Source organism: Meleagris gallopavo, chromosome 1 (genome assembly GCF_905368555.1).
Source record: "Meleagris gallopavo chromosome 1, MGAL_WU_HG_1.1, whole genome shotgun sequence".
NCBI lineage: Eukaryota > Metazoa > Chordata > Aves > Galliformes > Phasianidae > Meleagris > Meleagris gallopavo.
The window spans coordinates 136,774,814-136,800,649 of record NC_139404.1 but is presented as its reverse complement, the minus strand read 5'-3'; the positions used below and the strand labels follow the sequence as shown (position 1 = coordinate 136,800,649).

Genomic DNA, 25,836 nt, shown 5'->3' with positions numbered 1-25,836 from the left:
CTCAGGTGCTCTAAACCAAAACCAAAACAAAACAAAGCCCCAGACAACACCCACAGCCTGCCTAGGTGAGCTGCTATCCAAACAGGAACGTGTTCCACGTGATTTCCTGTCAAACAACTTTCTATGTTCTTCATGCCCATACTTATCACCATGGGGAGCTCCCAAGAAAACTCAAAGATTTGGGAAATTATCTTGCAACAAGCCTATACATCTGAAGGCTAGAGAGCAAATTACAGGCTCTTATTTTTTCTCCAAATATTGTCACCCAAGCTCTGTTATTATCTATATTGCATTACAGTGTATCATGAGCTATTTGACTTGAACAACATACGACTTGAATTCTTCACTGGAGACTGGAGAGCATTCTTATGGGGCACTGTGCTGGGCCTGGTGAACCTGTTCTCCCCAGGCTGGCAGGAGGATTTTACAACCTGACCTCAAGAACACTTCTGCATACTGGGAGCATGCCCACATTACCAGCTTTTTCTCCTAAATCCTCCTAGGGATCTGAAACAATGTGCAGTACTCTCTGACCCTATTGCAGCCTATTATTTGGGGCAAATTCCTATGAAACAGAGACGAACTTTGAAGTGAGCAGTGCATGGAAAGTCGATAGCAGTGTGGTGAGGTGCATCCCTGGCTCAGCCAGTCATATGCTGTGGTGCCTGGCCCATTGGGCTGCCTCAATCTGCAGTCTCCTTTATTAGGCTATGGTGAATGTACAAAAGTAACATTATCGCTGGGAGCTGCTGGTGACACTCACAGGAGTCCTCACTCTGACTGAATCCCGTTAGCCTGAAACACACAAGCTCAAAAGTGCAGAGACACAGGTCTCTGTTTCAAGACACTGCAGAAAACATCTGTTAAGGGCACCGTGTTCTCTTTTTATAGTACACACTATTTATTATTAACTAAAAAAATGTTGCTGCACCTGTTTTCTGCCCTAACTTTTCTGTATCACCGTAAGAAGCTACTGATATCTGTTCTCAGCACAACAAAGAGCTACATTTCAGCAGTGCATCAGTAGCAACTCAAGTACAACAGAACCTTGCTAAATACGGAGATGATTGCTTTAAGTGCTCCAAACGCCATGACTTAGTAGCGGAAGCAGAGCTGTAAATCAATAATCATACTTGAGTTTTAGGTCTTTTTTTTTTTTTTTTATTACGTGGACAGTAAATCAATGCATGAAGTAGGAGTTACAGCAAGGATCCCTCTGCTGGTACGGGCTCCCTGCTTTCTCTTTCTGCATGGATGCCTGCCATTCGAAAGAGCGGTACCAAAGGTGATCAGCAGCTGATCGATTAGTAACTCTGCTACGTACTCTGACAGTTGCTTCCCCTCCCCGTTCCCCCAGCCCCACCAAATCCTCTCAGGAAGTTTTCCCGAGCAGCCGGCAGGAGGTGGACCGGTTCAGGAGGGGCCGGCTGGCTCTGTGGGGATGCGGTGGCTGCAGCTGTGCCCCCGGGCTGGAGCGGGGCTGACTTACGGCACCCGGCCGAAAGCCTGCGGGACAACGCGATCTCCCGGCCGGGCCGAGCCTGAGGCCCGGAGCCACGCAGCTCCCGCCCGGGTCCCACCCCCTGGCGCCGGCCGGGGGAGGAGCGGGGCCGGGCCGGGCCGGGCCGGGCCGGGGGGAATGGGAGGAGCAGCGGGGGCGGCGGTGCAGTGGGGCCGGATCGCGGCGGCGGCTCCGGCGGAGCCCCGACTTAGTGCTGCCCGCGGCGGGGCCGCCTTCGTCCCGCCGCTTCCGGGGCCCGGCGGCGCGATGAAGAAGCCGGACGGGAAGGTGGTGCTGCTGGGGGACATGAACGTGGGTAAGACTTCACTGTTGCACCGCTACATGGAGCGGCGCTTCCAGGACACCGTCAGCACGGTCGGCGGCGCTTTCTACCTGAAGCAGTGGGGGCCGTACAACATCTCCATCTGGGACACGGCAGGTGGGCCGAGGGGCTGTGTGGGCGGGTTGGGCTTTCTGTCGTGCGAGACTAAGGCTTGGCGAGGCTGCAGGGGCAGGGGCTGAGCCCCGCTGCCCGCCCGGGACGGTTCCTCAGCGCCAACTGATGCGTTCCGCAGCCCCGCCGTGTTCCGTGTGCCTCTCGGGACGCCGGGGAGGGAAGTTCTCTCGCTGTGTCACTTCGTGTCACAATCTAATCCAACATGGCTTTTCCTGTGCCAGGAATTGAGAAGGAGGAAGAGGGGGAGCGAAACTGCTGAAGAGTTGCGTGGAGATTTCTTGGAGGGTGTGGAGGAGACGTGTAGGAGACCTGGTTACTTTGGCTTTACTTTTTGCATTTCTTAATCTAGTACTGTGGTGAAAACTCTATCAGTAGTTCCACTGAAGTCCTGTCTCACCAAGAGGATTTCTTATGCTGATCTGCCTTTCTATTTTTATATTTATTTCGCGTCTATAATTGCAATGTATTACTATACAACATAGCTGAGGCTGGAGCAGGAAGCTGGAGGAGCCCCAGAGCTGCATCTTAGCCAGTCAGATGAAGCAGCCAGGTGGCTCCTTCCTTGGAGTGCTAGGTCAGAGATGGTCGCTTCCTAGTGGTCTGGGTTCCCTCACACCCCATGCTGAGAGCTCCTGCTGTTTCCCGATCATCAGCAGGATTTCTGAATCTGCATAGGCAGAGCCAGTTGAAGAGCATCCAGCACTGGGAGCACCGTCATGCGTGGTCCCGCTCTCCTCTTTGGTTGGGAATTAGCGTTGAGCTTGGTGTCCTCTCCCTCGCCTCCCAAAGGTGCTGGCTCTTGGGTGGTCTCACTGTTGACTTGTGCTCCTGCAGAAGGGTCGAAGTTCCAGAAATAAAAGATCAGAGATTAGAAATGCTTTAGCACCACAATATGACAGAATTGCAGTTCAACATTTGCACCTGTCCTACTTTCTTGAATACTGAGTGCCAACGGCAGATGTCTGTCTTAGCCCTGCAGTGCCCCAGCGGTCCGTTATGCTTACTTGTACATGCAGCAGTTGAGAACATTAGGACTAGGAAGTGAGGGGGTGCTTGGCTGTAACTGCTGCATTAGCTCAGTGCTCCAGCAAAATGCAGTTATACAGGGTTAACTGTACTTGGATATACTTGTAATACGTTCCTTGTACTAAGGGACATGGTTTAGTGGGGAAATATTGGTGGTAGGTGGGCAGTTGGACTGGATGATCTTGGAGGTCTTTTCCAACCTTCGTGATTCTTTGAGTGCATGGTCTAATTTTTATACTCCGTGTTGTATTCTGTATGTGAATGTCATGGTTGTCTTTTGTTTAGTTATCTCTTATCAGTGTTATTTTGAGCACTGTTACCTCCGTGGAAGTCATCCGTATTTTATGTTCTCTTTGGACGGTTGTTATTCTGACATGGATTAGGCATTGGCTGTAACAAGGTAAACATTAATACAATATAATGTTTTTTTCTTTTTTTTAACCTCATGAGGTATTAGACCTCATAAAATAAAATCATAGAATCATTGAGGTTGGAAAAGACCACTTGAGTGATAGATGAGTTTATCCACAGTAGCAGTGATGGACTGTGGGTTAAGTGTATGTGGATATTAATATTACAACAGTTCAAGTGCTGATCTGAATTATTTAAAATATGTATCAGTTATACTCATCACTGTTGATCTTGCATTACTTCTTGATCTATTATTCAGAAATATCTCTCATTTTTTTTTTTCAGAAATGATTAAAACTGTAGGTTAAAAGGTTTAGAGTGTACGTTGCTAGATTGCTACTGCTCAGTAAGCCATGGAAATGTGCATGTTCTGCCAAGTTAAGTCTAAAAAGCAAATGAACTATTCTAGGTGGGAGTCTTCTCTTGGTTCTATGTTCACACCCATCCTTATCCTGGAAAGATCAGCTTCTTAGTCTAATCTAAATCTGTCATATTCTTATCCTCAAGCCTTGTAAAATGGGTATGCAGAAGTTGTCAGACTTGATTTTATTTTTTTTTAATGTAAATTCTAGCAGCAAGTAATTTGACATTTCCAGTTTTCCAATCTGATGATTAAGAAAAGTCATTTGGATATTGCATCCAACTCAAGGAGGCAAATAAGCTATACATGGAAGAATACCTGAGATAAGCATTGTTTGCTTTGTTCTTGACATTCTTTCCAGCCATCTGCTCTTGGCTGTTTTCTCCATTGTCAGAGGCTTGGCTAGATGGCCTTGTGTCTGACCTAGTGTGGCTGCTGTTGTTTTCTTGGAGCAGATGCTACAAATTATATTTTGAGTCAGTTAACTCAAAGGAATTTAGAAAGCAAAACCAAACAAAACGATGTGCTTAAACTATACAAAAACGAACCAAACAAAAAATAGAGAAACTGTGAACCTTTGATGCATTTTAGAGGACTATTCTCTAGATACAGACCTTGTCACTAAGGCACACAAGTGTATGCTTTGAGACTTTCCTAGTGGCCTGACTGAAGAAATAATTTTCATAACCAAGAAACTTCAGCAACAGCATCAGCCAGAATAACTTCCTCCTGCGAAAGAACTGGAGGTTGGAGACTCAAGGATGTGCAAGGATGTGCATATGTATGTATGTATGTGTATGTATATATGTTTATCTATAGCTATAACGATTTCTAGACAGTGCTGACAGCAGTTGTGTAGTAGCCCAAAACTTCCTGCTGGGCATCAGTGGCGTGCAGCACTGAGCTAGTATGTAGCCTTTTATCTCTGGTACTGCAAACACATCCTGAAGTTCTGGTGGTCTCAGCCCTGCTCCACTTTTAAAAGTGCATGGAATGTAGCAATAACAATTCTGTGGGAGTGTTTGGGATTTTCAGGTATATTTTCTGATGCCTTAATATTTCAAAAAGAACTCATTTGTATGTTAGTTTTCAGTCTCTTTAACTTGACGCTTGTTTATCTGATGTATTAGCGATGCTCCTGGAGGCAAGGTTTCTTAACTGTTAGTAATCAGTGTCTCCTGTTTTGGTCCCTTGGAATGAAGCAGCAGACCAGTAATTTAATCAGAAGTATGCCATAGAACTCACTTTGTGATTGAAATGATTGTGTTATAAGACAGAAGTCACCTTTTGAATTTACCAGCAGAGTCATGCAGTGTGATAATGAGGAAACATAAAGGTTAACTAGAAGAGCAAACTTCCTTTATTTTCCTCCTCTCATCTTAATCTAGCTGTCTGATTGGGAGAATTGATTTGACTTTTCTTCTGTCAGTATTCAGCTATCAGAGAGGTAGAGTTGAACTGTAGTGGTCTGATTCCTCCCTCACTCAGTTTTTGTGCCTCTTGACTTTGGTTTTTCTTTCTGTGTAGACGTACGCTTCCTTCTGCACGTTTTTCTCCCAGGGAGCAGGTGACTGGTGAAGTTCTCAGGAGGAACGTAGGTTGGCATATGACTCACTCATTTGGAGTACAGGGTTAGCCCAGATAGTTTGGTCTCATTTCTGCCCCAGAGGCTAAAGTTACTTGGTGTGAACAACTTGAAAATTGTCTGTAGGTAAGAAGGAAACGTGGTCCTCTGTCATGATGAAACAGAACAGTAGAATTAAAACATATCTTTTCTTTACAGGGAAGAAGATTGATAGTATCCACTCTGTTCAATATTCTGCTGTTTCTCAATTTTGGAAATGGAGGGCTATAGTGGGAGAGAAGAAACTACAGACGAGGTGGTTTATCGAAGCCTAAGATGACCTGAGGCAGAAGAAAGGCCTTTCTGTGCTGAGGGTAGGGTGACAGCAGCAGTTGAGATTGGATCTTGATCAATATGTGATGAGGTATGTTGGAGGAGGTTGTTTGTTGGAAGGATTTAGAAGATGGCACCTCAAAAAGTATCTTGAGCATCATGGGTCTTTTAGTGAGGAGTACTACTCTGTATCTAGAACCTGAGAAGCAGGTTCAGAAGCAGGAATAAAGGTTTAGCTTTCAGGACATCCATAGAAGCATAGTTTTGTTGTGAAACATTGCATTAAGGGATTTAGTAAAAATTTGGAAATGCCTTGTCACAAGGAACTGCGGGGGGAAAAAACGAAAACATCACAAAATGGGAGATAAAATTTGCACATTTTGTTTACTCAGATATGGCCATCTCACTTTATTGAAGGAGGAATTTTGCTTCTAGTGTTTATATTTAGTACAGACTCTTGAATGGCAAGTCTTTGGGGAGAGTAAACCATTTGTTTTGTTTACTGTGTTTGATACAGGCCAAGATGAATGCCATGTATGAACCTCTGTGGTAACTTCTGTATTCAGACTCCCACGTTAAATCCATGCTTTGCATGTGGTATTTAATAATAGCAGGCAATGTGACTCCACTGGTCTAGCCAAAGTGGGAAATGACTTTATGATTCAAGGAGACTCTTCAAATTGTATCAGTAACCTGAACTTTATTCCTGGCTAAAGCTGTAGGTTGGAGCAGTATGAGAATCTTCATAATGAAGAGCTTGTGTCTCTGGCATTGCATCCTTCCTTCCCTGCTTATTAAAGCAAGAAGTGCATTTTCCAGATATCTCTGCCAAAACTGACTTGATAGCTGAAAGGTTAGTTTAAGTGATGACTGCTTCATGACAATACCAACAAAATCTGTGAAAGCGGTGTAAGAGAATAATGGCTAGTCAGGCAATGGAAGTGAAATTGCAAATGTATGGAAATACATGTTCCTGGTGAATCAGAAGTACGGTGGGAAAAACTGGAGAAAATTTTGGAAGGATGGCCACAAACTGAATTATTTGCTTCAGTAAATTAGTCTGCTAGTTGGATATGTACAAAGGCTTAAATAGGTATTCTGTACAATAAAGCAAATTACTAACGCCCTATTATATTCTTCATTTTGAGCTTAATATCGGTCATCTGCATACCTGAGCTGCTTCTTTCAACAATTTTAGGGTGGAGGGAAGGACATGGGGATGAAACATTATGGGATGCTTTTTTTCTGCTTGCATTATTCTCTCTTCAGCTGGATAAACTGTAGTTTGTTGTAACATACAGGTGAACGTGCATCAGGGAGAGTTTCTTGTATAGCCCTGATTATTTCTGAGGTACTAGGCACCAGAATGAAAAACAAATATTTATTTAAAATTAGTATTGTATGTTTAGGTGCCTGAACTTAGGCAGTCTGGATTGTGTCATCGTCTATTGACTATGTAGGCTTCTGTTCTTTTCTTCAGAAGGAAGGAGACAGTGGGTTCTCAAAATAGTGGGTAGGCAACTTGTTAGTTCATAGCTTTCCAATTACTTTGAGCATGGTACAGGATAGGCAACTAGCTGTTAGTTCTGTAGCTTTCCAATTTGAGTGTTTGTTGAGTGTATGTTGAGTGGTCGTCTTGATTCACCTATGCTTAGGTACACCTTACGGTGCACAAATCTCAAAGCTAGGGAGACTCACAGTCAGTTCCACACTGCTTTGGTCGAGCTGCTCCTGGTAGTTGAACTAATTTGTGTATTTTTACTTCACACTTCAGTTACGTATCATAGTTTAGTTGTCTGGTGCACAACAGTTGTTTGGTATGGTCTTGTGTTGAAGCCTGTAGCCATGTGAGCTTCCAGGAGATTTTTCCTATGGCATTCTTTCACTGCTGAGCTGAAGGTGAACTTGGCCATTCTTTGTCTGGGTCATGCTGTAATGTTGCAAAACGTCTAAACAAGTAACCTTTGTTTGCGTTTCTGTAAGGAAAGTTACTGAGTTTGTGGTGGATACTTCTGGAGCTGTTAGAAATTATGGAATAAAAAGTCATTTTTGTCTCCCAAGTCTGACTGATTAGACTTCTTCCAGGGAACATTGTGTAGAACATCCTGAGATTAGATCATTAGGGTCAAACTTGTGATAAATTACTTTCTCTGCTTTGCTCGTGTTACACTGTGTAACTTCACATGCAGATGTAGGGTTCTAGAAAATGAGACTTGAAATTGGTGATTAAACTTAGTTTACCTGAGTGGTACTGCTGAGAGCAGAGGTGGTCAAAGAGTTAGAGGGTTCCCCTCTAAATTTGACCAAACTGTCAATGCAAGTAAATTGCCATGCTTCAGCACAGGAGATTGAAGACAATATCTCTTAGGACAGCCAACTCAATAAGCATATACAAGATTTTTCTAATGTTACTAAGCTATTTTGGTATGGAAAAAATCAATCCAGAAAAGAACGTCTTAATATTGTTTTTAAGGGGAGATAGATCATTAGATGTGAATGAATATTCAGCTGTATCTGTCCCATCTCTTGGGAAACAGAATAGACTTGAAGTGGGCTTTGCATGGGCCATCCAGGAGCTAGTTATGGAAGGACTCTTCTGACAGCGTAGAGACCTGTCTGAGCTCCAGTGTATTACTGTTTTATATATAAAATGCAAAAAGACAAAATGTCTATTTGAGCTTTTTCCTTTTCTGCAAGTTGGACTGGTTTGGTCGGGGTGATCCTGTGGGTCTTTTCCAATCTTGGTGATTCTATGATTCTAAGTTCATTAGAGCAAAAATACATTTCAAACTAGTTTGTAACATGGTGGAAATTCCATGTGCAGGATTCTGGGAGAATTGTTCATGACTTTCAATACTTAAACAGATTACATTCAGAAAATGTCTTCCTGTGAATTAAGGCTTCTGTGCTTTCAGGTTCTTTCTGTTTGTTAGCACTGAGATCCCACTTCTCCCCACCGTTTCAGCTCTTTCAAATTCTTCTTTTTTTCTATCATGAAAAAAACTCATCCTCAACTGCAAAGAATACCATTTTTCTTTTTTTCTGGTCTGCAGGTTAATGAGTTTCAGACTGGAATAATTTTGTTCAGTAGCAATTAAGTATCTGGTATAAATACTTTTCCCTGTTCTCTCAGCATCTCCTGTCCTCAGCTGATCTAATGGCATTTATTTCTGCAATTCATTATATGGTTTAATATTCCTAACCACGTTTTTTGTACTTAAGTACAAAAACAGAGAAAAGGTGTTTTCCAGCCATCCAGCTGCTCTTGTGTACTTTGTTTTAAAAGTAATGGTTTTCAGTACTGCTGAAATAGCAAGGACATATTTGTTTTACCATTTGCAGCTGATGACTGCTTAAGAGCTTTCAGTCATAAATTATTCATCTGTAGATGTTTAAATATTTGAGATTTTATTCTTCTCTTAATTATATTTGTAAAGCAAAGGATGACTTAGGCTTTCAGGCAAATGCTGTTCCTGTAAAAATGTTAAGTAGACATCTCAAAGAAAAAGCTTGTTAGGAGAGGCAAGGTAAATGGAGTGTAGTACACCTCATGAAGAAAAGTTATATGCATTGAAACAGCCTTTAAAAGCAAAGAAATGTCTAAAACGTGTATGAATTCCATTACATGGAATCAACCAACTCTGGATACCTGCTTACGGTCACGTTCTCAGTCCACTAAACGACAGCAATGTAAAAAACGTGCACACCTGGTGTTGTGCCCTTGTTGAATTGACCTTCATGGAGCTCTCCTCCCGTGTCCCCAGGGGTTTGGGCTGCCCGACTTCCCTGTCTGGCTGCACCTTACGACACTTTATGCTGTGGAAGTTCTCAAAGTTCACTTTCTGTTCTTTAAAGTGATGTCTGTCATCTGCGTGTACAAATCTGTTGTTACTCTCCCATTAACTGCCGAAGCTAGAAAGAAAGAAGGCTTTAGTTATATTTTAGGGTTTTTAGTTTGTTATTTGTTTCCATTTCTTCTGCTGCCTTTTGCTCTCAAAGAAAACATTTTGGTCCTTTAAAAAAAAAAACAAAAAACAACCAACAAAGACGTGACAGAATATATAGTGGTTTATAGAGTGAAAAAAAACAACCACAAAACAAGCAAAGAGAGCTCTACACCGTTGAGTCATCACCTTCTAAGCTTTGTAAAAGGGATTGTCAAATCTCTTGGGTCACTGCAGTGGGACACATTTTAAAAAAATAACTGGTAAAATGAGGCTTTTTTCTTTTTCTTTTCTTTCTCTTTTTTTTTTTTTTTTTCATCCTCTCTGAGAAGCTGTTTCAGGCTGTTGCTTACTAAAAAAAAATCTTTAGTGATACTGAAAACACCTTGGACTACTCACTCCTCTCTGGCCCCTGCCCATATCACAGAATCACAGAATGGCCAGGGTGGGAGGGGACCTTAAGGACCATGAATCTCCAACCCCCCTGCCACATGCAGGGCCACCAACTTTGCCATTTAATACTAGACCAGGCTGCTCAGGGCCCCATCCAATCTGGCCTTGAACACCTCCATATAATTACTTCTTATTTTTATGAGGAGGAACAAGCATTCTATCAGACTTTCTGTAGGCTGTCAGCTTTCCCTCCCACAGCAGATAGCTGTATGTATTATGCTCCTATTGTTCCCCTTATCTCCTTTCCTCTTTTAGCAATGAATGCCCTTCCCATGTCACCCTGCTCAATTTCTTGGTTTTTGTTAAACATTGGAGGTCCAGTGGCAGTGGACCAGATGTTGCCTTCTCTCTTTGACCTAGATATGCTGCCTCATCTTCTTTAAAGTGGAAAAAAAAGTTTTTAGTGTTAGTGTTACTCCCATTGTGCCAGGTTGGGTAACATTAATAAGGCAAAATCAATTTTTACTGTGCCTGTTTTAAACTTTTTGTTTCTTTAACTAATGTCTTCACACAGTGAGTACTAAATATGCTCTTAAGAATGCAGGCAGAGAAGCCTGAAGTGGAACTGGCAGGAAGAAGTGCTGGAAATGCAAAGCCACATCTTCATCTCCGCCAGCATGTGTTCTGAGAGCAGAAGCTCTGTGCCCTGTGATAAAGGTTATCTGAATGTGGTGAGCCTCTCCCGTAAGAGCCAGGAGGCAGCCCTCTGGTACAGTCCTGCTTTTGGTGCTTGCTGAGGACAGACTTTTGGGTCAATGGGACTTCTGCTTCTGATGAGAGCAGCTATCCAGAGACAGCCGGTGAGGAAGACTGCAGCTGAACTTAAGCTGGTTGTGATTGTGATGGGTAGGAGCAGTTGTAGTTTTCTTGAGGATACATTCTGCATGAATGAGTTGCGTATGGTCCTTGTTGAGAATCTGCCTATAAATGAATCGATATTGGAACAAATAATTAAAAACATGACTATTGAGTGAGACTAGGTTTATGTCCCTTGTTATTAATATGAGTTTATTATTATTTTTTTTAAAGTTGATTTTTATTTACTTTCCAGAATCTGTATCTTTCATTCTACTTCTACCCATCTAGCAAGGCTTTAGTGTTTTTTCAAATTGCTAGCAAAGGCTGGCTTAAAAATCATAGAATGGCTTGGGTTGGAAAAGACCTCAAAGATCATCTAGTTCCATCCTCCCGTGATGGGCAGGGTTGCCAACCACTGAGACAGTAAATAAAATCAATCTAAGTGTTAGAAAGCAGGAGCTAATCTACAGTTATCTACTACAGCAGGGTTTAATTTCACCTGAAATAAGAGGTAATATCAAGTATGTGCCCGGGCAGACCGTCTTTGGGTGCCTGCTGTTGATCTGATAAGCAGGGCTTCCTCTTGTGGCTCAGATGCTTGTCTTAATCATTATGCATGCAGGAATTATTTCTCAGTGTTATAACATGTGGTGCAGAGGGTCACCTCTGGCAAAAAGAAATGTCAGCCCCCAAATAAGATTTTTTTTAATGAATCCTGATATCGATTTTTTTGTTTTCAGAATTTTAATGATATATTTTATTTTTTTATTTTTTCCCCAGTGGCAAACAGTGGTAACTACTGGAATTCAGCTGCTGTCTTGCACTAAAGTTTGATTCTAAAAGCTTGTTCGTTTGGAAATATTTTAGCCCTCTTCTTCCTTTGTTACCTAATCCCCATGAATTTGGAAATGTATAGGTAGGATAAAAGGTTTATGGAAGTAATTTATGGAATTAATGCTTGAGGTATTGGTACCTCATATAGGTACTGTCCAGGTAAGATTTAGTAAGTAATTTCATCTCCAAAAGGAACCACAGCCAATGTATTCAGGGCAAAAGCATCCCTTTCCAAATGCTGCAGGGTGCCAGTGTCTGTCCCAAACAAAGCCATGCTGTCCTTAATTAAGATGTGTTTCTTAAGTTTATGGTATTTCCTCACTCAAAGAATGGTATGATGTATCATATTGTAGTGACTTGGTGTGTATGCAATTGCTCTCCAAAAAAAAACTCAACAACAATCAAAGAATTTTGAGAGGAATTTAAAAGATTAAAAAGCAGGTTGTAAAAAGAACTAAGGCAAAAGCAAAATATCTAATGAGGAGCTGAATAACCTAAGTAAACTTAAAACAGGAATAAAAATGAAGAAAAATAGGAAGCATTTCTCATTTGTGAGGGAATAAGCAAACACTCACTTGCTGTCTTCCCAGAGAACTTAATAGGGGGTCAGAGGGCTTTTTGATGTAATTTAGGGAGGGTGATCTCAATTAACCCCACCCATCTCTGATTTTTGTTTTAAATATCACACCTGTATCAATGTTTGCTCGAGTGAATTGGAAGCCAAGTTGACTTGCCAGCTCCTTGTTGAGCAACACAAAATACCCAACGTGTGTGGAGTGACCTCTGGGGCCCTGAGCTGTGCTAAAACAAACCCAGCCATGCATTCCTGCCTGAGCTAAGGACCAGCTCTCCTTCTGGAGAGCAAACACTGAGAGGGACTGTGGGTTCTGAAGATCTCCTGTCTGCAGGTAAGGAGTCGGTACCAAACTCTGCACGTAGAGGTGGGATTATCTGTAGTGATTATTCCTCTGCGGGAAGGAGCTGTAAGGAAAAAGGATCAATTTTTGGGTACTGGAAAGGAAACAAGCTGCTTTTGGAGTTAGTCCTGTGGCAAATGAATTGCTTTTCTGCAGGAGGGACGTTTCTCTGAGGTGACAGAGAGGTGCTTCAGAGGGTATTAAGGGGAAAGGGCTTCTTGCACAACCCAGGGCTGAGTCTCGCATGGCTGGGGTGGTTCCACACCCCCCTCACTGGCCTTATTTCCTTCACTGAGCAATAGCTGACCATGAAGCAGTTAAGGAGTCTATGCTATTGCTACCCACAGAGCTCTTCCAAAGTAAATCCTAAGTGTGTTGTGTGGTTTTTTTTTTTTTTTTTTTTTTTTCCTACTGATGGTTTGCTTTTAATCAAGCCTTTCATTAAGTAGGTCATCTGCCAAATGACCAATTCTTTTTTTTTTTTTTTTAGGTAGCAATTATAAATTGTCTTTTAAACATAAAGGAATGGTACACTGATGCTTACAGTTCACTTATTCGAAGTCAATTTTCTAGCTTCAACCTTGCTCTCTTCCTCACGCTTTAGTTTAGCTGCGCAGAAGCTTCATAATTTTCGTTCTCAAATGCTCTACCACAGCTTCAGCAGGGTGGAGCTGATGTTAGATTTCAGCTGGAGTTGGTATTCCCTTTTAAATGCAATGATAATGTTGCAAAAAATCTGGCATTGCCTCATTTCTTTTGCCAGATTTCCATGTTAAGCTGAAAAGTCTTCCTCTGAAGACTTCCTCCCATTTTTGTAGGGAAATAGAGAAATACCAGGGACATTTTTTTTTTTTTTCTTGTCTGTGTTGCAGATACAGTCAAGATATGTTTGCTGGGCCAACATGGCAAGGCCAATTCTATTTTTCATTTACAAGGCACTGCACTTCCAGACAGCTGAAAATACGTGAACTGCTCAAAGCTTCTGCAGTTCTTTCTTTCATTTTAAAACTAAATACATATCAAAAGAATTAAATCAAATGAGTGGCTTGAGGAAAAGTAAGTCTTGTCTAGCTAAATGAAAAAGTTACTTGCAGCGGTGTCAGTGGGATCTTTCACTGCAAATAGGGCTTTTTTTGCAGGGCTACCCAAAGTTATTTTTGGCAAAAAGCATGCTAGATACCATGGTTAAGAACGTTCTTCTATGTAATGTTTTGTGCTATAATAATATACGATTTAAATGTAAATCTTTGGATAGAAAGCATACATAAAATTGATCTGTCTGTGGGGACTTTGCTTTTGAAATTAAAATTCTTGTGAGATCAGAAGCTTGGACTTAGCTATGTTAATAGAAAGCTATGTTTTCATTTACTCTCACCAGCAAGAAAAAGAATTTTGTGCTTATGCAACAGAAGAGATTCCATTGTGCCGCAGAAAAGTTTAAGTTAATTCCTGGTCTAAATCTTATAGTGAATAGAGTTCTTCTCTCATAGTGTTTATCCTTCTTTTTATAGGAGCTGTGCAGTTCCTTTGGCTGGTGAAGGCATTCGTGATTCAGTATCACAAGCGTACACTTAGTCCAAAGACACTCAATTGTAAGCCTCTGTACAAAAATAGGCAACCTAAACAAATGCATATGGCTGCATGTGAAGGTAGACTGATTGCCAAGCTAGATTTTGTTCAGGCAACAGTATGTATTTGTTACAAGGTCCACTGACCTGGTAACAGATGGCAAACTGAACCCTTGATATTTTGTGGTGTCCTGGAGCCCGAGAACTATTCTGAGAAGTTTATGAAGTGTAGAGGGCAATGAAAACTGTGAAGGATTCAAGTGACTACATAGCCTTAGTGATGCTGTTCTGTGATCTTGGTTGTAGAGTAATACAGGAAGGTGCTTTATTTTTTTTTCTTTTTTTCTTTTTTTGGAACAGGGTATTTCCTGAACTTCTTATAAAAATTCAATCTGAAAGCTGAAATAAAGCAGATTAATTTGTGGATATTAACTTCTCTGGCTGGTTTATGAAATACAAATTCTTCCTCTATCACAAGGTGAGGGCTAAGTGAAATCTATCATCATTGTGCATATATCGTTATGCAGGAGACTTGAATGAGGATTACATTTGCTTATCTCTGACTTTACCCTGTGAATCCTTTTCTTTCCTCTCTTCTTTGTTAGCTCCATCTCCTCCTTCCTATAAACGTGTACAGCAGGTCTGTCTTTGAGAACCAGTAAATGGAAGTCTTCATTGCCAGTTACGGAGTGAAAATTTTCAAGGCTGAATTGGAAGAGTTCTGGGCTGAAACTGAGTAATATGACTAGTACAAGAATTGAAAAGATGACTGAGTGATGTTTATTGTACCTGAGGTGTGGATGAGAGGATTTGATCAGCTTTTTTAATACTTCTGGGACTCGGTGTGCTCTGAGGGATATAATAGTGGATTGAGCTGCACAGATGTCAGTGGCTAGGGACCTGGTTTTAGTTTAGCTGCCTTTAGATTAAGAAGCTTAAAATCACATTTCTTTCAAACTGTCACACTGTTAACTGTCAAAAAAAAAAAAAAAAAAAAAACCAAACCAAAAAGAAAAAAACCAACCCAAAAGAAAAAAACCAACAACAAAAAATAAGCAAACCAAAACAGAAAAACCCAGAAAACTTACCAACGACCCAAAGCAAAATTTTACCCATTATTTTCAGTTGTAGATTCTTCAAAGGCATGCTGTGAGTTAAGCTCACGTCTTTTGAGTCATTTCTTTAGCATAACAGAAAAACTGTTGTGACTAGGCATTCATTTTGTAGCTTCTACTAGTGAGTATCCAGAAAGATAACCTCAGGGGCTAGTAAATAAAACTAACCCTCTAGCAAAAGTTACCATTTCTTTTTCTTTATGATATTTTCATTAAATGGATTTTTGTGTGTGCCCTTTTGTTGCAACAAGACATCATCTTCAGCCAAAACTCAGATGATCTTGTAGATCATTAACTGATTCCTTAGGGCCCTTGGCATGTGACTCAGAGTGCACTATGCGGACGTGGTTCTTGAGTAACTTTCCACTGTGCTATTTGCCCTAACAATAAAAGGCCCATTTAAGTGAACTTCTTTGGAAGAATTGTTCTATGTGAATTGTGCTACAATACCACTTCTGAAATGCTAATCAAATTGATGCTTTAATAGCCATTAAGCAGTCGGTTGAAACTGCTTGACTGGTTGGGACATTCCAGTCATGAGGAGGAATGAAAGATTCTTCCATCAGAAAGATGGAGAAGGATGGTGACAGTTCCCTAGCTGGTGAGGGCTGTCATGGGAGGGACTGTGCTATTATCACTGTATGTGCATGCAGTAAAAAAGGAAACAAAGCCAAAATACAGTCATGAGCAGTTTTTCCTGATGGAAACTGTGAGAACAGAAACAAATAAATTACAGTTGCTGCTATTGTTTGTTTTAGCTTGCTTGTAAGGTGACTTTCCTGTTTAAAAGACTGGGAATAAACTTGAATTTCTAAAGGAATATAAGAAGCGCTAAAATTAGAAAATTATTAATCCTCTTAAGAGAAAATTATTAATCCTCTTAAGAGAAGGTTCCTATCTTAGAAGATAGGTGACATGGCTACAATTTTAGGGCAAAATCTTTTACCTGTTTCATATTTGACCACCTCTTCTGAAACGCCTGCAGCAGAACTTATTTATGGTGTACCAGTTATTTTTGGTTTAGCTATTATATTTAAAGAGGAGGAAGAAGTAGGCAAAGAAATCAGGTTATAGCTGTTTTTTATTAGATGAATTAATATTCTTTAGTTAGAGGATGTGCTGAACGGCCCCAGCTCTCTCAGCTTGTCCTCGTAGGAGGGGTGTTCCATCCCTTGAAATCATTTTGGTTACCATTACTGTAGCAATAAATAACACTTATTCAATTATTCTGTCTCCTTGTTAGTAATAGATGGAAGCAGTCACTACATCTCAACTGATCCTAACCTCTCTGCAGAATACTGAAAGTGTAATGTAAATAAGAGAAAAACAGAATGCAGTTGTACACCTATCATTTTCATACACTTTTTAATGTAAGAATTCATGAGTGAGTTCATCAGTATTTCAGCTGAGCATGGGCATCTCTGAAGCACAGAGGAATTGTTGCAATTTTCTTTTTATGTAACCTGCAAACAACAGGCAAATAGCAAACCAAAACTTACCGTTCATTTTCCTAACAGTTCTTTTGAATACAGTAAGCCAGTAAGAATTACTTTTGGTGTGTCCATGATGCCAAGTTAAGGAACACTACACCTGTAAGCTCCAAAGTGGCTGCACAAACCCTTCCCACTGCAACCAGGAGCCTTTCCTTGACAGCATCTCTATGCTGATTCTCTATGCGAGGGCAAGGTGCTGTGCTCTCAGGACTGTTCAGCCTCCTCTCTTGCAGCAGATCAACTAATAAGCCCCAGGTTACAGGGAGGGAGCCCGCCTCTGAGCTGTTGCTTAGACCCAGTCACACTTCGAACGTTCCTAACTTGCCATCTCTGAATGCCTCAGGATGACTGCAGCTTTAAACCCCCATGTGCTGACTGCGTGGTTTCTGATGCTGGACCTCATGTTCTAAGTTATTAAAGTGTGAAAAGAACTTTAGTAAAAACCAGATACCAAAAACAGTGCCTGGGCAGTTACTCTTTTGCAGAAAGTGAAGATGTTTTTTTGGTTGGTTTTCTTTTTTTCTTTTTTTTTTTTTTTTTTTTTTGTTAGTTGCAAACTAGAAAGGTGCATTTTAGAATTTACACAGCAGTCAATGGCTGCCGTGCAGAAAGATAGCTTTACAGGCCTAAAATGATTTGTGTTTATAGAGTGGGGATGTTTGCAGGATATTTGGAACCTCAGACTCCATCAGAATTGGACATGTTTGTTCTTTAAGTCAAAAACATAGAGCATAGAACCATAGAATATCCCAAGTTGGAAGGGACCAATAAGGATCAGTGAGTCCAGCCTAGATGGAGATTTATGGAATGAGGGTGACTCTTTTTGCCCTTTTAAGTCTTTCTTTAATATGAGACAGAAACTTGACTTAGCAATTAGAGTAAGTTACATTTGGAGATGCAGTAGACTTTTCCCAGCCACACACTGTGTTGAGATCTCTTCCTTGGCTGTTTGGTTTTGGTGGGTTTTCTTCAGAATTACTGAATTATTTTCCTTTGTCCTTTGTTCGCATAACCAATGCAGCTGTTATTTTCTTCTTCCCCGCACAACTCTTTCTACTTTACAAGATGAAAGTGAAACCCTTTGGGTATTAAGATCTGTACTTTCCAATGTTTAAATTATGTTCTTATTTGGCCAAGATATCCATAACTTAATAACTTAAATAGTAGCTCCTGAAGTAGGACGCAGTTCACACCTCGAACATTAATTAATTTCTGAGCAATGAGAGCTAATAAAATAAATGTGTCTTGATTTTCAGTAGAGCTTGAGGTCTGTTGTGTTCTGAAGCTTCCACATACACAATTATGTTCTATAATATAACACTGTGAATGTATTCTGCTAGGGAAAGGTGGAGCTTAAATGAATGTTCTGGTTACTCAAAGTTCAATGGCATCATGTTTTTGTTCTGCTTTTTTTTTTTTTCTTCCCCAAAGACTTTTATTCTGTTGGGAATTTTGTCTGGAAGCAAACCCAAATGTTGGCATTTCAAATGGATTGGGAAGTCATGTATTCAGACAGCTTCTGGGTATGTAAAAATTGAGCTATCTGGTGTTTTCAGACTTACTTGTTTCCAGTAATTCCTACTTATGTCCTCCATGTTAATCCTTTGTGATGGAGAGCTTTACTTTTATCCCCAGATAACCACAACCACAGTCCAGTTCGTCTTAATAAGGATCCTGACTTTAAGGGAGACATGATAAAACTGCCTAGAACGAATAAATTTCAGTATTGAACAAGAAGTGAAGAACTTTGACTTCATCAGTGTCAGAACTCTGTAGCCCAGGTCATTTGTGGGTGGGGGAATTTTCCTGAAACCTTCAAGGACATTATTGCTTGTTTTCTGATAGTCTGCACATAGCTTGGTGTACATGCACAAACACAGATCTCGGTTTCCCCTAATGTCATGTAAAGTGTCCTAACTTTATTGCTCTATCTGCAAACAGAAGGAAATGTGTTTCTTGAGAAGGATCTTCTTTGTCTAGACTTGCGATCACGCGGATGGTCCTGCTGAAGCAACTCAGTGGCAACAGGGTCACCCTTTGAACCTTCCTCTCACTGCAGCTGAATCCTCACTTCTTTCTGGTGCTGTTCTCTGAGCTGTCTTGTGGGTATCATACTTTCTCTTTTTTCTTCTTTTTTTCCTATCTTGGCTATTTCCTTAGGGCACAATTCCTGTTCCACTTTGTGCGTGCTCAGATTCACACCCTCCTTGAAAAAAGAATTAGAAATCAAAAGGGAAAGCGTAGCAGATACCTTATGTTTGTGTTATTTCTTCTTGACTTCTGCTTGGATTATAATCCTGCTCGAACAGCAGTGAAAAGCCTTGGGAGAGATCTGGTCCTATGGACTGTCTCCAAAACTGTCTTGACAATTGTGTTCTCTTGTTAATTTTAGATACAGTACTGATGTGCTTCTACCTTTCCACTCTATGTATTTACTTCAGAAACTTGGAAACTCCTTTCTGACTTTGACATCAGAATAACAACATCACTCTTTTCAGTGCTATCTGGAAGATCTTTTTTTAGCTCTTTAGTATTTGTGGTGTTTTATTCCCTCAAGAGGGAAAGGCTGCTTTGCATTCTTCTCTGTGCCCAATACTGAGAGATTTAAAACTCGTTCTTCCAGTGGAGGATTTCTTGGAACTATGCGTGGGAAGCTGCATTGCTTTAGAAGGTGCAGTTTAAACCTTTGAAGAGGTAGTAGGTGAGAAACGCGTTCAGATCTGTCTGGAGGATATCTTCTGCCCTACCAAACATCAACAGCACTTCAGAGACTGCTTGGGCTCTCACCCAAGGAACAGCAGGCAGGGTGCTGCAGGAGGCTAGCTGACCAAGCCTGGGCATCCACCGTTGCTCAAGCAGTCTTTAAATTGAGCCTTGCTCATTTCTCAGCCCCCTCTCTTTCAAGATCTGCTTTTCCCTTCTTTCTCCCACAGAATCCTTATGAACTTTGTGTTACTGAGTTTGGATTTTGAGCTCCTCGGCTGCACTGCTCCTGGGTGTGTGATGCCTCTACCACACGTAATTGTTGGAAGAGCCTCTGAAATACAAATGGTGCTGCAGATAATTATATGCCCACTGGGGTTGTTAAACTGATATAAATAAGACAAAATGTGAAAATGAAAAATGGAAATTAATTTTAGTTGCTTGGCTTTAAAATTTTCCCTAGTATTCCTTTGTGGTTGATTTGTACTTGGAATTCCTCTGACTGTAAATTATTTGATATAGTTCTGCCTTTCTTTTCTTTTGCTTTTCTTTTTCTGCAGTAGTGAAATTGCTTAATTCTTGGAGTCAGCGTTTACTGTTTAGGTGTTTAAAACAAAACAAAAAAAACACGTTGTTGGAGTGGGACCCATTGGTTCCAGACCAAAAAATAACTGACCTTAGGGAAGAGGTGGCTGACTGCTTCAGTAGGGGGTTTGGACTTCATGATTTCCAGAGGTCCCTTCCAACCTCGACAATTCTGTGACTGTGCATTAAGATAGTTCATGTTAATGTCTGATACTATTTTGGCTTTTATTATATTGGCTGGCACCTTGAGGAATAGCTAAGGCAGTAATTGAAATGCTTTGGGCAGTTCTGGGGACGTTCTGCCTATAGGGGTGTTCCAGCCTGAGTGCTACAAGTGATGTGTACAAGGAGATGGACTGCAGCAAAAGTGAGTTATGCATTTTTCTGCATGTTTATGTAGATTGTGTTGTGTGGGTGAGTGAGAAAGACTGCCCATAATTCCTCTGATATAATTAATCCCTTATGCAAAGCAAATTCTTCCTTTTGCTTTTTTTCCCCCTTTTCAACAATATGTTAGCTGTAGAAACAGTCAGTCTGTAGTTAAAGTGTAATTGTGTCATAGTTTATATTATGCTGTGCAAGATTAGATTAGCATACAAATTCTATAAAACAAGCAGTAGTATTGTTCTACTATTCAGTTGCTGCAGCAAATGATTTTGGGGGCTGGATTTTTAGCTTAGGCAATTCAAGTGGGAGAATAGGGAGAATATATGTTCCATTGTGGCTTCCAGACCACAATATAATCGGGATTTTGGGGAAAACTAAGTAGGTCATGGCACAAACTTCTGCTGAAAAATCGCAGGCTTCTAAAGACTGCTGTAGTGTGACTGAAAGCACAAAAGTGGACATAGGATTAGAGTGAAATGTGGGAGAGCAGTGATCTCTCCTACACCCCAATCTTCCTCTCCCTTACCAAGCAAGAACATCTCTTTTCTTTTTTGCCCTCTTCTTTCCATGTTCCTGGTTAAAGAATTTCTTCTTGCTGGAGGAAAACAAATCAGAAGTTACACAAAATTGCCCAGATGCAGTTCTTCATAAGCTTTGCCTAATGCTTTCCTGAAGGCCATTCATTGAACTTTTGACTGCTGAAATGTCATATGACAGTAATTTCCTATTATTCACCGTGTAAGGAAGTATTTCAAAGTATTTTAACTGTGTGCATGCTTTTTTGATGAGAGATCCCCATTTTTTATGTTATGAGAAAGGAGTGGAGACTACACATGAATCTATGGACGTCCATTTATACTCTTTTTCAGTCATTCACCAGCCTGAAAGATACCACTGTTTTTACTCACACAAAGGTTTTTGTATTTTTGAGCATCTTTAGCATCTTCCTTTACACCTCTGTTTTTCCTAATGTACGCTGACCTGTGTTTTTCAGCATGAATTTCTACCTTTCCCATTCAACAGTCACTTGCAATGATTTCGTGATACTGTTACTCTCAGTGATCAGTAGCTTCCTGCAAAAAAAGAAAAAAAAAAAAAAAAAAAGTAACCAGATAATTTCCAGACATTCTGTAAATGGAGGCCTTGTGCAAAGAGATTGTATGAAAAGAATTTATCAATTATGATGTTTGATGTTTGAAAGAGTGTAGTCGGAGCCACCTTCTTGGCTGTCTCCTTTTCTTTGTTCAGTCACAGTTTTGTTTGGTAGTGACTGAAGGTTGACCTTGATGGCTGTTTGAAATCTGACATATTTGATCTTCATCCAGTTTTGAGAAGAAAAGTGAAGGTGCTGGAGCAAAATTCCATATGCTGTAGATGTATAGGGAAAGTTGCAGTTTCTTGTAGGAAAGGAAAACATTTTCCTGTGTCTCATTTCGCTTAGTCCCTTTGTAACTACTGATAAACATTGATCACCTCCCAGTTTTGTCTTCCAAGAAACAGCTCTGAAGGAGACCAGAAAGGCTTAGCTGGAAGTGCTGTTAAGATACTCACTGAACGATGAAGAGGAAGAAAAATGTGGCTATTGATTGTTGGTTATTGAGTAATGAACAGGACAAGTAAATTGGAAAGTAAATTACTGTTAAAGTGAAATTAGTGTTCATTTATGTTGTGTTTAATGCATTAAAAAAGTACAAGTGGGACAGGTGTATACCATGCCATATTCTAAAGATCAGGAGTCTCTTCCTGTAAAGCCAATGTATGTAAGAACTGGGGATGAGTAGCACAGGACTAAACTGCTTGCAAAATCACAATCACAGAACCATAGGAGTTGGGAGGAACCTCTGGAGGTGCATCTAGTCCAGCCACTTGCTAAAGCTGGTTCCTTAGAGCAGGTCATGAAGGAAAGTGTCCAGGCGGGTTTTGAGTATTTCCAGAGAAGGAGACTCCACAGCCTCTCTATGGCAACCCGCTCCAGTGCTCAATCACTCTTATAGGAAATAAGTTCTCTGTCATATTCAGATGGAACTTCCCGTGTTCCAGTTTGTGCCCACCACCCCTCATCCTATCACTGGGCACCAATGAAGAGAGCCTGGCCCCATCCTCTTAACCACTGCCTTTTAGATATTTATAAATGTTGATAAGATCCCCCTGTCTTTTCTTCTCTGGGCTGATTAGCCCAGCCTTTCCTCATAAGGGAGATGCTCCAGGCCCTAAATCATCCTTGTAGATCTCCACTGGAGTCTCTAGAAGTTCCCTGTCTTTCTTGAACCAGGAAGCCCAGAACTGGACATAGTTCTCCAGATGTGGCTTCACCAAGGCAGAGCAGAGAGGATTGCCTGCCTTGACCTCCTAGCCATGCTCTTTTTAATGCACCCTAGGATGCATTGGCCTTCTTGATCTTGGGGCACGCTGCTGGCTCATCACCAACCTGTCAGCCACGAGGGCACTTGGGCCCTTCTTTGCAGAGTTCCTTTCCAGCAGATCAACACCTGACTTGTACAGTTTGTGCAGTTATTCCTCCCAGGCGTAGAACTCTACAATTGCCTTTATAGAAACTCTTGAGGTTCCTCTTTGCCCAACTATCTGGTCTGTCCAGATCTTGCTTCTGGCACACCAGAAGGCTGTGCTGCCATTCAGCCATGCCTCCCGGCTTTGTATCATCTGCAAACGTGCTGAGAGTATGCTCTGTCCCTTTATACAGGTCACTGATGAAGATATTAAACAGCGTCGCAAGAGCCTAAACTGTGCTATCTCATCATTGCTGCAGCCGAGGCTGCCACCAACTTTCAAAATCTGAGAAGTGAATTGCTAACTTTGATGCAAGTTTTTTGAACTGGATGTACTTAGAAAACATGTATCTAGTTATGAATTCTAGCAGAATTCAACACAATAGAACTTATTTTGTGTTTATAAATGACTAGATAGGTGAAATGGGACATATGTGGATGTGAGCAGGATGGTCATTCGTGGGGCATAAATTAATACTCAATTTTTTTTTTAATTTATTTTTTTCTTCTTGCAACTGTGTTTGCTTTTCCACTCTTGCATGGTTGCTCATCTTTACAGATTCTCTGCTCTGAATCAGCTTGCATTTTGCTGAGCTGCTCTGTGGCACTGTTGCGCTCTTAAAGAAAAGAAAGAAGGGGAAAAAAAAAACATCATGTGGAATTGGTTTGAATTTTCTGAAACTTTTTAACTCTGTTAGTAATGCAGCTTCCTGCACACTAACATTTAAACCTTTTCCAGGCCGGGAACAGTTTCATGGCTTGGGATCGATGTACTGCAGAGGAGCAGCCGCCGTCATCCTGACATATGACGTGAACAGCCTGCAGAGCCTGGCGGAGCTGGAGGACAGGTTCCTGGCACTGACAGACAGCGCCAGTGCTGACTGCATCTTTGCAATCGTTGGGAATAAAGTGGACCTCAGCGATGACTGTGCTTTGCCACCTGATGAAAACAGACCTGAGAAGGCCATTGCCAGCTGCAGCTCAAAGGTACGGAAACAAGTCCGCGTGGAGGATGCGATTGCGCTCTATAAGAAGATTCTGAAATACAAAATGCTGGATGAGAAGGATGTTCCAGCCGCTGAGAAAATGTGCTTTGAGACCAGTGCGAAAACGGGATATAAGGTGGACTACCTCTTTGAAACTGTGTTTGACATGGTCGTACCAATAATCGTACGGCAGAAAGCTGAGGGACCATCGCAGACTGTAGACATTACTGACTATAAACCGGCCAAAAGGACAAAATCTGGGTGTTGTGCCTGAAAGTTATGTGGCAAAAAAAGGGTGAGGGTCTGCCCACTGTGGCAAACAGAGGAGTGTTTGCAGCACTCCAGAGAGGAAAAAGCAAAGAATAAATAGACTGTAATGGCTTACATGGAAGAAGAAAAAACAAAACAACCGCTAAACACAACAGAAAAAACACCATGGAGTCTCCTGAGCATTAAATGTTTCTGAGAAACTCTGTGTATGAGAATGGGATGAAGTGATGGAGGACGTACCAGTTTCCAAGGGCTCTGAGGGCAACTTGTGTTGGTACATTTGATAGTGACAATCATTTGAACAGTTTAGAAGAAGTCTTATTTTTAATGACTCGCCACTTCATGTTACGTGTAGACAATCTATTTGTATAATCTATGCAGCTTTCAAATGGTTATCATCTTTTCCCTTGTGATTCTGACTTTGGAAGATAGAATGCATGGTACCTTTTTTATTCTTAAAAAAAAAAAAAAAGAAAAAAAGAAAAAAAGAAAATCCAGGTATAATTTATATATGTAGCTAATAAAGAAATTACTGTCAGGTCTGGCATTGTAAGATTCTGAAGCTGTGCTATTAAATTCACTGTGGATATGTACTGTTAAAATGGAGGCTTTGTTACTGTGAATTCTAATGTGGGCTTGGCTTTTTTAGTCTCCTGTAGCTCTTTTTTGTGGCTAAAGCAGGAGGAATAAGAAAAGAAACTCTCTTTGTACAATAGAAAGCGTACCAAGGAGTGCTAATGAGGTGCATGGCATCTCTTCTGCCTGCAGTAAACAGGAGGGCTAACGCTTCATACTGCTCCTAGAGCTTCCCAACCAGTGTCCCACACAGACACTGAATACTATACATATTTCCAGTTCTTCTGGTTCTTCTGCAGGGTCTCCTTCATCTTTCTAGAGACGCTTCTGGCATGGTTTCTCAAAACTAGAAAGTTAGCTGTTTATATGCATTTTCCTCTCTCTGTGTCCTACCCAGTTCATGGTTGTTTGGTACACAGGGAGACCGCTCCCAGATGAATGAGGAACTATATTATTACTGAGTATATATTAAACTTTTTTTTTTTTTTTTTTTTTTACCAGTATGTCCTCTTGAGCAGCTTAGCTCTTTCCCATCAGGGTGAAGGTTGAAATAGCTTTATTTCCTTGTTGCAAGTGTATTGCAGTATACTTGGTCTTGTTTGTGACCAAAGTGGTCTGTGAAAGATCTGCCACTGGCTTTGCTACATCCCTACAGTCTTTCCAAAAGCTCTTAGATATTTTTACTGAAAAGGATGCAACATTCTTTGCCCACAGGGCTACACTTGTGGAATATACCATTTATGGTTTTGCTTTGCCAACCATGGGGGACAAGGGAGTGCATAGCAGAACCCAGGAGACCCAGCAGTACATGGAGGCTATTGGTAAGAGCTTAGGAGGGAACCTGGGTTGTTCAGTGTGCGTGCTGGCCCTGTTTCTTCGCTGCTTTCTGAAGTCACATTCAAGCAAAACTTGAAGGTTTATGGGACTTGATGTAGGTTTTCTTTTTTTTTTTAATTAGTAACTTAAGCTCTGCTACAGCTGAGCTCCATTTGACAGCACAGTATTGATGCACGTATCCTACTTTTTCTCATCTTAATAACTTCCCCA

The 25,836-nt window shown here is 41.0% G+C and overlaps 1 protein-coding gene across 1 annotated transcript; it reads left to right on the top strand.

The window, feature by feature from the left end:
* The first annotated feature begins 1,473 nt into the window (after positions 1-1,473).
* RAB20 (RAB20, member RAS oncogene family) lies at positions 1,474-24,815 on the top strand. Its single transcript, XM_003207847.4, has 2 exons — positions 1,474-1,940; positions 23,697-24,815. The coding sequence occupies exons 1-2, from the start codon at positions 1,640-1,642 to the stop codon at positions 24,215-24,217; spliced, it is 822 nt and encodes a 273-aa protein (XP_003207895.3). The 5' UTR covers positions 1,474-1,639; the 3' UTR covers positions 24,218-24,815.
* Positions 24,816-25,836: the final 1,021 nt, after the last annotated feature.